Below are 12761 nucleotides of genomic sequence, written 5' to 3' on the forward strand. Positions count from 1 at the left end.
CAACCAGCTTCAGATTTCCTTCCTTGCTGTACCTTAAACTATAGCTCAAAGTGCCTTTGACATATCTAAGCACTCTCTTAGCAGCTTGTAAATGCTTTTTATTGCAACAATGCAAGAACCTTGAGAGCAATCCTACAGCATACATTATGTCTGGTCTAGTGGCAGTTAAATATAACAGACAACCAACTAGACTTCTGTAGGTTGTTTCACAAACCTTCTCAAAATCACCTTGGCTCGATAGTTTTTCTCCAACAGCAACAGGTGTTTTAGTTGCTTTACTGTTTTGCATGGAGAACTTGGTCAGAATCTTTGTGGCAAAGTTTCTCTGACTTAGAAATATCCCATTTTGTGCTTGAGTCACCTCCATTCCAAGGAAATAAGACATTTCCCCTAGATCAGACATTTCAAATACTTCTTACATCTTGGTCTTGAAATCGACCAGCACTGCTCGATCTCCTCCTGTCACCAGCAGGTCATCAACATATAGGGATACAATGAGCTGTGTTTGAGTCCCTTGCTTCTTGACATACAGTGTTGGCTCACTCTTGCTTCGATCGAATCCCAAATTAGTCAAGTAGCCATCGATTCTGCTGTACCAGGCCCTTGGAGCCTGTTTTAAGCCATATAGGGCCTTCTTCAGTTTGTAGACCATATGCTCTCTGCCAGCTATCTCAAACCCTTGTGGTTGTTCAACATAGATCTCTTCATCTAAGAAACCATTCAGAAAGGCTGATTTCACATCGAGTTGATGGATCTTCCACTCGAGCTGTGCTGCTAAGGCAATCAGTAATCTGATGGTGTCTCGCCTGGCCACTGGTGCAAAGGTCTCCAGGTAGTCCAGGCCATACCTCTGACTGAACCCCTTGACAACTAGCCTTGCTTTCAGTTTGTTCAAGGTACCATCAGCATTTTGCTTGGCTTTGTACACCCATTTCACCCCAATTATCTTCCTTTTGACTGGCCTTTCAACTAATTCCCAGGTCTGGTTCTTCTCAATCATGCTAATCTCCTCAGCCATTCCTTGCTTCCACTCTTGCTGAGCTTCAGCCTCTTCAAAATTGCTTGGTTCAGCTATGGCTACATGAGCTCTTTCATAAATCTCAGTCAATGGTCTTGTTCCTCTAACTGGTTCATCATCAATGTCCATTTAAGGAACATTTTGATCTGGCTCAGCTTGATCTACTGCAAGTCCTTCTGAAACTTCCTCAGGTTCATGTTTTTCCCAGTTCCAACATGACTTTTCATCAAATACCACATCCCTACTGACTGACACTTTATTTGTTGAAGGATCCAAGATTCTATAGCCCTTCTTAACAGTGCTGTAGCCCACCAAAATACCAGGTCGAGCCCTTTCAGACAATTTGTCCCTTTTGACAGTAGGTACATGAGCATAACAGATGCATCCAAAGACCTTCAGATGAGCCAGTGATGGCTTGAATCCAAACCAGGCTTCGAATGGAGTCTTCTGATCCAAGGCCTTGGTTGGAAGCCTATTTTGAATGTAGTTTGCAGTGTTAACTGCCTCTGCCCATAGTGCTTTAGGCAGATTCTTTTGAATCATCAAGCACCTGGCCATATCCATCAAACTCCTATTCTTCATTTCACTTACACCATTTTGCTGAGGTGTATATGTGTTGGTAAGTTGATGTTTGATGCATGCCTTATCACAGAAGGCTTGGAACTGAGCTGAGGTGTACTCAGTCCCATTATCAGACCTTATGGACTTTCAGCTTGCAACCTGTTTCAGTCTCAGCAGCAGTCTTGAACTTCCAAAACACTGAGTCCGCCTCTGATTTCTGTTTTAGGAAGTAAAGCCAGCAATATCTTGAAAAATCATCAATGAACAGTATGAAGTACCTGTTTCCACTTAATGACTCAGTCCTCATAGGGCCACACACATCAGTGTGCACCAGTTGGAGTTTTTCAGAGGCTCTCCAGGCTTGATTCGAGGGAAATGGGAGTCTGGCCTGCTTTCCTAGCTGACACACTTCACACACATCATCATGATCCACTGAGTTGATGAAGTTTTCAGCCAAGTCCTCTCTGACCATTCGAGCCATTGATCTGAAGTTGGCATGTCCCAGTCTTTGATGCCAAAGCTTGGATTCATCTGATGTGACTGTGTAGGCAATGTCTGACTCCCTGGTCCAGTCAACTACAAAGCTCTTATTAGCCATAGGAACTGCCATCAGCTTGGATCCACTTGGATCATTGATTTGGCATTGGTTGTCTTTGAACACAACAGAATAACCTTTTTCCAGCAACTGAGCTATGCTGAGCAGGTTTTTGTCAATTTCAGGCACCAAAAGCACATTTGAAATCACTTTGGCACCTGTGGGGGTGCATATCAGCACATCACCCTTGCCTTCAGCTTGAATAAAATGTCCATTTCCTATCTTGACTTTAGTTTTGCAGCTTCTGTCTAAAGACTTGAAGATTGCAGCATCAGGTGTCATGTGGTTGGTGCATCCACTGTCTAGAAGCCAACCAGATGAGAACCTTTCTTGAGCAGCTGAGCATAACACAGCAAAGACTTGCTCCTCTTGGTCACTGTCCTCCTTAGCTACTTGAGCCTCAGCTTTCTTCTGTTGAAACTGACTCTGCCTTGATTTGGCCTTGCTCTTGCAGACTCTCTCAACATGACCCTTCTTTTTACAATGCTGACATACAGCATCTGGATTGAACCAGCATTTTTCTTTTGGATGACCAGCCCTTCTGCAGTGCTTGCAAGTCTGACCCTCTTTCTTGCAACATCAGTCCTTGGCTTGTCTCTCCAGGCCTTCTTGCCTTTGTAGGCAGTGTTTGTTCTTGCCTGAAAGGCACCTTCTTGATGCTCCTCCAGTCTGCTTGCTCTTCTTTGCTCTTGAGCATATAAAGCATTGATCAACTCTGTCAGGGAGATGGTGTACAGGTCCCTTGAGTCCTCGAGAGATGAGATTTTTGCCTCATACCTCTCGGGCAGAGTTGCAATAACCTTCTCCACTACCCTAGCTTCCTTGAGCTGCTCTCCAAGGAGCCTTATGCTGTTAACCACAGCCATAATCCTGTCAGAGTACTGCTTGATAGTTTCTTCTTCCTTCATCTTCAAATTCTCGAAATCTCTCCTTAAGTTCAGCAACTGTTGCTACCTTGTCCTCTCTGTCCCTTGAAACTCCTCTTGCAACTTGTCCCAGGCTTGTTTTGGTGATTCACAGGCCATAATCCTTGTGAAAATCACATCTGACACTGAGTTCTGGATGCAAGACATGGCTTTGTGCCTCTTGGTCCTCTCATCAGCATGCTGCCTGATTTGAGCCACTGTTGGATTGCCTCTAAGTGGCTCTGGTTCAACATCTGAGTTGACTACCTCCCACAGATCGAAAACTTGTAGGTAGGTCTTCATTTTAACCACCCATATGTGGTAGCCTTCTCCATTGAAGACTTGAGGTGCAGCTGGTGAAAAGCTCGATGAAGCCATGAATTTGTATAACAGATCCCTTAAGAAATAGGCTCTTGATACCAATTGTTGGAGCTAAGTGCAACAAATAGCAAGGTTCAACAAAAAGCTTGCCGAGCAAGAATCGAGACTTGCGGCAGAAACAAAGAAGAAAAATGAAATAAATTTTAAGCAAAGCTAAAATAGAGAGTATATGGATGAAATCTTGATTGAATTCATTCTTTTTTTTAAAATGGCATAAAGCCTATTTATACAAGCTTACAACTTGACAACTTAGTTGGAATACAACTAAGTTTCATCATTACATCCACTTAAAATAAATCACCACCTACTACCACTAACAAACTTAGTTGGAATACAACTAAGTTTCATCATTACATCCACTTAAAATAAATCACCACCTACTACCACTAACAAACTTAGTTGGAATACAACTAAGTTACATCATTACATCCAAATAATAATAATAATAATAATAATAATAATAATAATAATAAAACATGTGATTGCTACATGCTAACCATTGCTTCAATAGTCTTGGTGATTTACAAGGGTGATACTTCCCAATGATCTATGTATCTACAACTGGCCTCCAACATTTGACTAGGAACTGATAACTAATGCGAATAATTTGTGTCTTGAGAATTCAATAATCGATAATTATCTCTTATTTACCTATGAGGTTAAATATATCAGCGGCATATATAGAGAGGTTAATATGCAGTAACCAAGGGCCACAGAGAAGTGGAATGGTCAATGCTAGTAAATAAGTCTTGGTGATTTACAAGGGTGATACTTCCCAATGATCTATATTTCTACAACTGGCCTCCAACATTTGTCCAGGAACTGATAACTAATGCTGATAATTACTATCTTGAGACTTCAATAATCGATAATTATCTCTTATTTACTTATGAGGTTACATATATAAGTGATATGAGCTTTGACCAAGCCCTTCTTAGTTTTTATCTCCTTTTAAAATTTGAATTTATTTTGTATTTTAAATGTTTTTTTATCTTTTGTTGTTTTTGAAAAATGACCTTATCTTAGTTTTCTACAATTCTTTTTTTTTTTTGAAACAATTCATTTAATATTATCTTATCTTAGTTTTCTTAGTTTCTACTTGCATAAATAGGGCCTCTTATCATTGAATTTTGTGTGCCTTTCTTCTCATTCTTTCCAAAACCTTATAACATAAGAGTATAAGCAACCAATGTTGGTTTCTTGGCTATTTGGTTAGCTCCTAGACCCTTTTTGACGGGTTTTCAGTAAGAGTGGTTTATGTGCTTCCACAATAAAATTCATTTAATAATTGCTCTTGTTTTCTCGGCAAAGCGTAGGATTTAAGGAGCATAGGGCCCTTTAATAAACCATAAGATAAAAATGAAAATCTGACGGCACTGTCTTAGACAGTAGTGACACCTTCAGTAGTTCAACACTCTTGCATAAAAAATCAAACAAAAAGCTATGAAGTGGTATAATTGGATTTAGTCTCTAGGCTCTTTATACTTGAAAGCAATCGAAGGAGTAAAGGACTGATGGGAATGGATAGTCAAAGCAAATATAAACAAATGGAGCAGATGTGTACAACGGATTCTTTCAACTACTTTCAAGGTTATATCTATAAACATACATAAGGTATAAAATTTTTTATTTGGGTAAGGGTGATCCAAGCCTTGCTCAATCTAGGCATTGTCTAGATCCGAAGATTGGAGCTATAAATAGTTTATAGCAATTGGACTGACATACTTGAAGTTCAATTTACAAGAATAAAACAAGTTAAGAACATAACCCATCATTTATTTTTGTTGAAGAGCATAAACATCATTTCCAGCATAGAAACACAATTGCAAGAACACCAAATCACTTAATTTGATACTTTAGTTACTTCCTTCCCAAGGAACACTGCAGTAAGCACCCCTTGGATTGCAATGATGCCCTCAACAATTTCACTCCGTATTTGCACAAAGCAAAAGTTAAAGGGGTGTCATTGTTTGCCACTGACTGCATGTAAGGTATCACCCGAATTTTCAATGCTGTCATGAAGGGTCCCAAGGCCATTCCAACAAAGGAATTTTCAATGCTATAAGCGGCGAGCACATGGTATTCTTTAGTAAAAGACAAAAGAATAGTTCGCTCTGTGCTCACTGCACGGCTCCGTGCTTTTTATCAGCCCATTTGCGCTTTAATTTATAATAGTTGGTTGAGTGCCTTGTTTCTTAGGGATAATATCAGATTCTGATATTTTCTACAGCTTTTTTTTTTCTTCATTTTTTTCATGTTTTATTCTAATAACACTAGATATGCAGTAACAGTCTGTGAAACAAATGATTACAACCAGGTGAATTGCCACAAGATCCTTTCCAAAGGCAGTTTACCTGCAAACAATAAAAAACATGCACTGAAACAATCTATAGATTCAAAATCAAAGGGAAAGATGTTAGGGTAAATTTGCTGAACAGAAAGGTAAGATAGAAGCACCTGACTTCTCGGTTGGTTGATTTGTGTCATTTTTGAATTATCATATTAGAATTGATCCATATATGTATAATATGTAATTTGGAATTGATTTATGATTCTTCTTTGTACATATTTAAACATTGGAATATTGCAGGCTAATCTGTTTTTTTAAGACCAATCAATTTATTTGTAATCGCTTGAACCGACATCCTCTTTGTATGAAGTTTAGTATACTTGTACTTATACTAACAGAGGCCTTCTAAATATTTCTTTACTCAAAAAGTATAGATAGGGCGATTGAACTGCAACACTAACCGTTAGTGTCCTTTTTTTGGTTTTTCTTTAACTAAAGATGCATGCACATAGCCATTTGTCACCTCAAACCAGCTCTTCCTATTAGGGAGATGAATTGAAAACATTTCTTAAAGGTGATTAAATGAACCAAGTAAACTCAGGTTCTCAACAAAGCATTTATTGTAAGGCTTGCTTGGATCCAAGGATAGGAATATAGAATAAGGGTTGAGCCTTTGAGGGTTTGAATCTTTATAGCAATTAAAATTCAAAAGGCTTCAAAGATTATCTATCAGTACTTATTTGAGCTTTCATATTTTCGAATTAGACTTGATAAGTGCTACATGCATGCATACATACATATTTAAGTAAACAAGAAAACTACTTATATTTGAGATAAAGGTTCTCCTATAGGGAGCTAAAAGATTGTAGTACTTAAATAGGTTAAGACTCGTTAAAACCACACCATTATCACAAAGGAGGCTCAAATGATTCTCATACAAAACTGCTAAAGTTCAAAGAAAAACCAAGGAGCATCTCTTCTTAGATTGATAGATCATAAAACAATCTTGCAAACTGAAAATCAACCAGCATGTCCTATATCACTTTTGAATTTACTCCAGAAGAGCTACTAGCATTGCTTTCGCCCATCTTCTTCTCGAGGAACACATCACTGAGCACGGTCTTGTACTGAAACGAAGCCTTTAGCAACTTCACACACTATTTACAGAAAAGCAAGTTTAAAACCAGTGTTGTATAATCAACAATGAAAGAGGATCACATTCTTAAAACTTCTCACTTGTTACATAAAAAATTAAGGCAGCGAAAGAAATCAGATTATGTCTTACCTCATCGATTCCTATATCAATGGTTTTATCTTGAAGAACCCCTACATCCTTGATATTGAACTTGTTGAGTAAATTGAAACAAGAAATGGCTGACATAGGTCTCACAACAAGATCATCCATGATAATGTATGTAACAACCCCTTTCACATAACCTCCCTCATTAGTAGATGAATCCTTCTTTTTTGGATTAACATTGGTTGCAGTTTGATTCATAACATTATTGCAGGAAGGACAAATGAATTTAGAATCACTGGAAACATAGAGACCACAGTTTCTACGAAGGTAATTACCACACCTATAAATTCCGATGGGTTTGGAAAATTCGAGTGTTGGCAACAAGGGAGGCACATTTGCAGCATTGTTGGGAACTATAGGCTTCAAAAGGGTGTCTTTGTTTTCTGGTGAGTGAATGTAGGTATCGTTCATATTCTCAAGGCTGTCGTAAAGGTTTCCAAGGGAACCCACCATCTGTTCTTTGGTGAGAAGCTTTATGACACTGCCAATAGGTAATGACAGAATGTTGAACATAAAATCAACAAAATCTTTCCCAGATTCTGCAAATAAAACTCTTTGGCTAGTTGAGTCAACAAGAAGCTTCAAGCTAACAGTGTTGGCAGCCATACCTTGGTTGAAACAGTGTCTAGGCTCTTTATAATGGTTAAAGGGAATGGATGGCCTAAGCAAATATATGGCTACTTTTCTTCTTTGGGTCTCAAAAAATTTGAGTTGAAGAGGGCAACAAGGGATTTTTTTCCACTATTTTCAAGTCTCATACTGTATTTCTATTATAACATGCAAATGTGTTGAAGCTGGCCTCCATGCAGCTCACATGCAGCAAAGAAGCAGCAATGCAGCTCGTGATAAGCAGGCAGCAGCTGGAGCTTATGAATGCTGTCCAAATTCAACTTATTTTGTTGCTATAAGTTTATAGTTTGTAACTTAGTTCTTTTAGAACTTAGTTGGTAAGTCTTTTGATGTATTTTAGATGTTGATTGACTGAAAATTCAGTAAAGCAACTAGTGCAAGTTGATTTTGCATTCTCAATGTATTAAGTGGTGTGAGGTAAGAGTTTAGGCAGCATTTTGACTTGTAAGCTCAACTTGTGTTTGATATATGTAATGGCAACTTGCCAATACTTTGTTAATGAAAATTAACAGTTTTCATTCATTTTTAGTTCTCAACATTTTTTTCTTGCTTTCACTTTCTTCCTCATTTTAACTTGGAATCTGCTTTGTTTCTTGCTCAAGTCACGAGCCTTGTTGCTCAAGAATCAGTTAAAGCTCGAGTCTCATACTTATTCTGGTGACTTTACACCAACAAAATGGTAATAACCTTTAGATCATTTAGTTCTAAGTATAGGGCTTTTGTTTTCAATTTTAAGTAGGTTAAACTATAAAAATAGTCACTTTTGTTTGCCTCAGGTTACATTTTAGTCACTTTTGTTTGTCTTAGGTTACATTTTAGTCACTTATGTTTGAAATGTTACGTTTTAGTCACTTATGCTATTATTTTGTTACGAAGTGATCACTCTTCCATTAAGTTCCGTTATCTCCCTAACGGTAATCCTACGTGGCAGTCCAACTAGATTTTAAGTGCCAACCTAGATTTCCTAATGGGATGAGAATAGATTTTTAATTAAATAAATTTAATTAATTAAAAATTTTAAACCCTAAATCTTACTTAAAAAACCGTTCATCTCCTCCTTTTTTTAGTTTTCTTTTTTAACTTGACTAAGAAAGTTGTTATCATCAGAATTTTTTATTCACGTACAAAAACAAAAGAGGATTCAATTGAGGGTCCAGGTATGTCTTCTTCACCGACAAATTTATGTTCTAAGACTTAAAATCAAGTGGTTGTCGACAAAAAAGAAGATGGTAATCGTTTTTGTTCCTAATCATTGTATTTTCCAATTCTTCACGTTCTTGATTAATTGATTTCTCAGCCCGATTTTTTCTTATATGAATCGGCTTGTTTGTTCATAATCCCTTTGTGAGTATCCCTTTTCTGCTACTTAATACGCTTCTTTTAGTTTTTAATATTGATTATTTTAAGTTAAAATTTTGTGGCAAATAAAAGTGACTATTTTTGTAATTTACCCTTTTAAGTATGGAATAAAATATGTTTGACTTGGATAATTAATATAATCCGTCAATAAGGGATTTGAAGTTTTCAATTAGGGATTCAGAGATAGTTTAGGAGATTAGATTTCTTTATTTTGTAAGGTTTTAATAAAAGGATCCCTAGAATCAAGGATATCTATCAATTAAAAGAATTGCAACGATGCCCTCAGCAATTTTATTCTCTATTTGCACAAAGTAGAGTTTAAGACATGGGAAACAGAGTTAGCAGTCATGGTAGCCATGCCTTGGTAGATTTTGCAGTGTGTAGGCTATTTAGTGAATTGGATGGCCTATTCAAACATACAGCTACTTTTAAACAGAGTTGAAGTGAGTAATTAAAGGATTCTTTCCAATATTTTTATGTCCCATATTATATTTCAGTTATTACATACAAATAGTATTCACTTTGAACTCTTAAATATAGGGAAAACTTATATATAAAAGCTATTGAGGATTAGATAAAAGCATATAGCTTCAAGTTATAAAATTGAAGACATTCTTGAACATTGTTTCCAGATGAGACAATTGCAAGAACAAAAAGAACCAGTTCCCAAAATGATACCTTAATTTCTAGGTTTCAATTTCTAAAATGAAAGGCTTGAACAGATTGATCATTAAATCCAAGACTTCAGTGCATTATAGGTTCAGACTTCAGAGGACTTTTTCTTCCCACCAAGGAAAACATCAGTAAGCACTGTCTTGGACTGCATCGATGCCCTAAGCAATTCCACCGCCTATTGCACCAAAATAACAAATTTAAGCTAATGGTATTAAGAATGGAGTATCAAACAAGGCAAAACAGAAAAAGGTAAAAAAAAAAAAAACTTTCAAAGTTATACTAAGACAAAATATATTGTTTTACCTCATTAACTCCCACACCAATGGTTTTCTCTTCAAGATCGTTCACATCCTTGATGTTGAACTTGTCAAGCAAAGTGATAATAGAATTAGTGTACATAGGCCTCACCACCAGATCATCCAATATCATGAAAGTTGCTGCCCTCTTGATAAAAGCTTCCTCACCCGAGTCTGGTACGCCATTGTTTGTGGGATTCACAAAAAGTACATCATTAGATTTCATAAAATAATGTCCGCAGGAAGGACAAGCGGCTGTTGGATGATTTGCAACATATGCAGTGCCACCATTGTAGTTTTGATGGTTTTTACACCAGTAAAGGTTGGTGTATTTGGACTTTGGAGGATTGCATGCTTGGCAACAAGAGAGCTATATTAGAAGTATAGGTCGTAACCATTGGCTTCAAAAGGATTACTTTTGTAGCTGCTGATTTCATGTAGTAATAATCGTTCAAATTTTCAATGCTTTCATAAATGTTCCCAAGGCACCCCACTGTTCTTTGTTTACCAAGGAGCCTTACCACAGTTCCAACAGGTAATGACATGATATAGAAAAGAAAATCAACAAAATCTTTACCAGCTTCTGCAAACAGAATTCTGTCAGATTTTGGGTCTATCAGAAGCTTCTTGCTGACTGTGGTTGGTTTGGTGGCGGCCATGGAAAAAATATTATTGTTAGAATGCGAATATCACAGTACTTCTGCAATACTGTTACTGGCTTTATAATTTTGGCAGGGTCCATGTTTTATATAGAGCTTAATTTGCAGTAACCAATGACCATAGAGAAGTGGAATGGCCAATACAAATAACACAAGTTTTGTTGAATTCCAAGGGCTAGTCAAAACCTTCACAGTAATTACTGACTTGAGAATTCAATGATCTTATCCATATTTCCTTTTACCAACTCCATTCTCCAAATTACCATCATTCTCCAAATTACCACCAAGTCCGATAATCAGATTAATTCCAATTGATCCAATATTGTATACTAATCGGCAAACAGATGCAACTATATATATTAAACAATTTCTCACAATCTTAAAATGTTCCATTTTTCAGGGTTGGAGGGGGGTCAAGCTTCAAATTTAGGCAGCACAAGTTTTTTACATGTAAAAATGCCGCAAAAAGCTTCAAGCTAACAGTATTGTTGGCCTGTTAAGCTCTGGTCTGCATTGCAACAAAAGACCAGCAGCAATTTCAGCTCAACTCCTGTAGCAATACTGTTTTGAACTGAAGAAATGAAGCTGGTCCGAATGCAACAACATATTTTGATTATTTTGTTCCTATGCAACAACAAAAAGGGCATGGCAGACCCAACAAATAAGTAGCCCAATCGGCCCAAAATAGTTCCTGGCCCGGAACACAAAAAAAAAAACAAAAGGAACCCTAGCCCTAAGCAATAAGGAGCGCCGCAACAAGCCCTCAGCGCCGCAACAGCCCTCGCCTCCAGCGGCCTCTCCATGCGCCGCACGACTCGGGGCCGACCCCTCTCCACGCGCGCCGGCCTCTCCACGAACGCCTGCAAAAACGGACTCAAGGAGTCCAAAGAAAAAAACAAGCAAAATATATATATTATATATTTTATTTTCTCTTTTCGGCCTATAAAAGGCCATTTAATCTGCAAAATAAGGACGGAGAAATACGGAAAATACAGAGAAAAATCAATTGAAGAGCGAGTTGCTTATTTATTTTTTTAAGGTGATTATTGGAGTTATTTTAGATCTTTTTTTTTGATTTGGGTTTTTATATTGCGAAAAAAATAAAAAAGGAAGAGACCACTTACCTGCTTCACCGAGTCTCCCTCCGTCACGGTCGGAGGCTGAGACGACGATCGGGTTGCGGCGCGCTGCTAAGGATGGTGCGAGGACGCTAGGGATTAAACCCTAGCAGAGCACCTAAGAGATTTTTTTTTATTTTTTTCTCACTCGGTTTCAAATGATTTTGGAAGGGGAAATTTTTTTTTAAATAACGTTCAAAACGGCGTCGTTTCGCCCTGGTGTAACCAGCGCGGTGACCCGACCCGGAGGGGAGGATCCGCGCGCTCTGACGTCATATGGGCTATTTGCGTAATTGGCCCCTCCTGTTTGCAGCGCATTTCAATTAAACTTGTTTTGTTTTCTTAAAAATTGGGCCGCACATTTAATTTTTGTTTCAATTTGGCCCCTTTGCTGCGCAGCGTTCTGGAAGGACTGGATAATTTCCCTTTTGGTCCTCCTCTGTTACGCGCGTGTTCAAGTGGGCCCTTTCTTTTAAAATTTTATTCAAAATTCGCCCCATTTGTTGTTTTTAAGCTCAATTTAGCCCATTTTAGCTATTTTTCTCATTTTTTACTTTATTTTATTTATTTATTATTATGATTATTATCATTATTTCTATATTCTTACACGCATGGTTTTTTTACATAATATATATGTTTTCATGTAGTACATACGCATATTCTTGTATAAAATATATACGTTTTTTATATATGTATTTTTTTAAATTTTTTGAATACTTGCATTGTTTTATACATATGTTTTATATATATATGTTTTATATTTAAAAAAAAAAACTTTTATATACTTTATATTTTATATATACTTATACATTCTTATTTTGTAAATATCTATACATATACATATATTTATTTTTACGAATCTTATCTTCGTAATTTTCATGTACATAAATACATTTTTTTATAATTTATTACAAGGTTTTTGTTTATACATTTCATTCCTTTTCTCTTACATGTATACTTTTTAAAAAAAAATA

At 37.0% G+C, this 12761-nt stretch overlaps 1 protein-coding gene, 1 long non-coding RNA gene and 1 other non-coding gene across 3 annotated transcripts; all 3 read right to left on the reverse strand.

The window, feature by feature from the left end:
• Nucleotides 1-5478: 5478 nt before the first annotated feature.
• On the reverse strand, nt 5479-5594 carry LOC121222676 (U5 spliceosomal RNA). The gene has a single exon (XR_005920034.1). It is a non-coding gene; the product is annotated as a U5 spliceosomal RNA (small nuclear RNA).
• A 1190-nt stretch (nt 5595-6784) lies between these two features.
• LOC107930688 (uncharacterized) lies at nt 6785-7656 on the reverse strand. Its single transcript, XM_016862398.2, has 2 exons — nt 7036-7656; nt 6785-6907 (listed from the first exon to the last, which is right to left on the reverse strand). The coding sequence occupies exons 1-2, from the start codon at nt 7654-7656 to the stop codon at nt 6785-6787; spliced, it is 744 nt and encodes a 247-aa protein (XP_016717887.2).
• A 1958-nt stretch (nt 7657-9614) lies between these two features.
• On the reverse strand, nt 9615-11961 carry LOC107930659 (uncharacterized). Its single transcript, XR_005919857.1, has 3 exons — nt 11794-11961; nt 10018-11529; nt 9615-9889 (listed from the first exon to the last, which is right to left on the reverse strand). It is a non-coding gene; the product is annotated as an uncharacterized lncRNA (long non-coding RNA).
• Between the last annotated feature and the right edge of the window lie 800 nt (nt 11962-12761).

The sequence above is a fragment of the Gossypium hirsutum genome, chromosome D10, assembly GCF_007990345.1.
Source record: "Gossypium hirsutum isolate 1008001.06 chromosome D10, Gossypium_hirsutum_v2.1, whole genome shotgun sequence".
NCBI classification, from domain to species: domain Eukaryota; kingdom Viridiplantae; phylum Streptophyta; class Magnoliopsida; order Malvales; family Malvaceae; genus Gossypium; species Gossypium hirsutum.

What these genes read in the sequence shown, in the direction of transcription:
- LOC107930688 (XM_016862398.2), bottom strand. Translation starts at nt 7,656, where the DNA reads ATGGCTGCCAACACTGTTAGCTTGAAGCTTCTTGTTGACTCAACTAGC. An exon ending in TTGATATAGGAATCGATGAG is followed by an intron (nt 6,908 to 7,035) that starts GTAAGACATAAT and finishes TTCTGTAAATAG; the next exon opens with TGTGTGAAGTTGCTAAAGGC.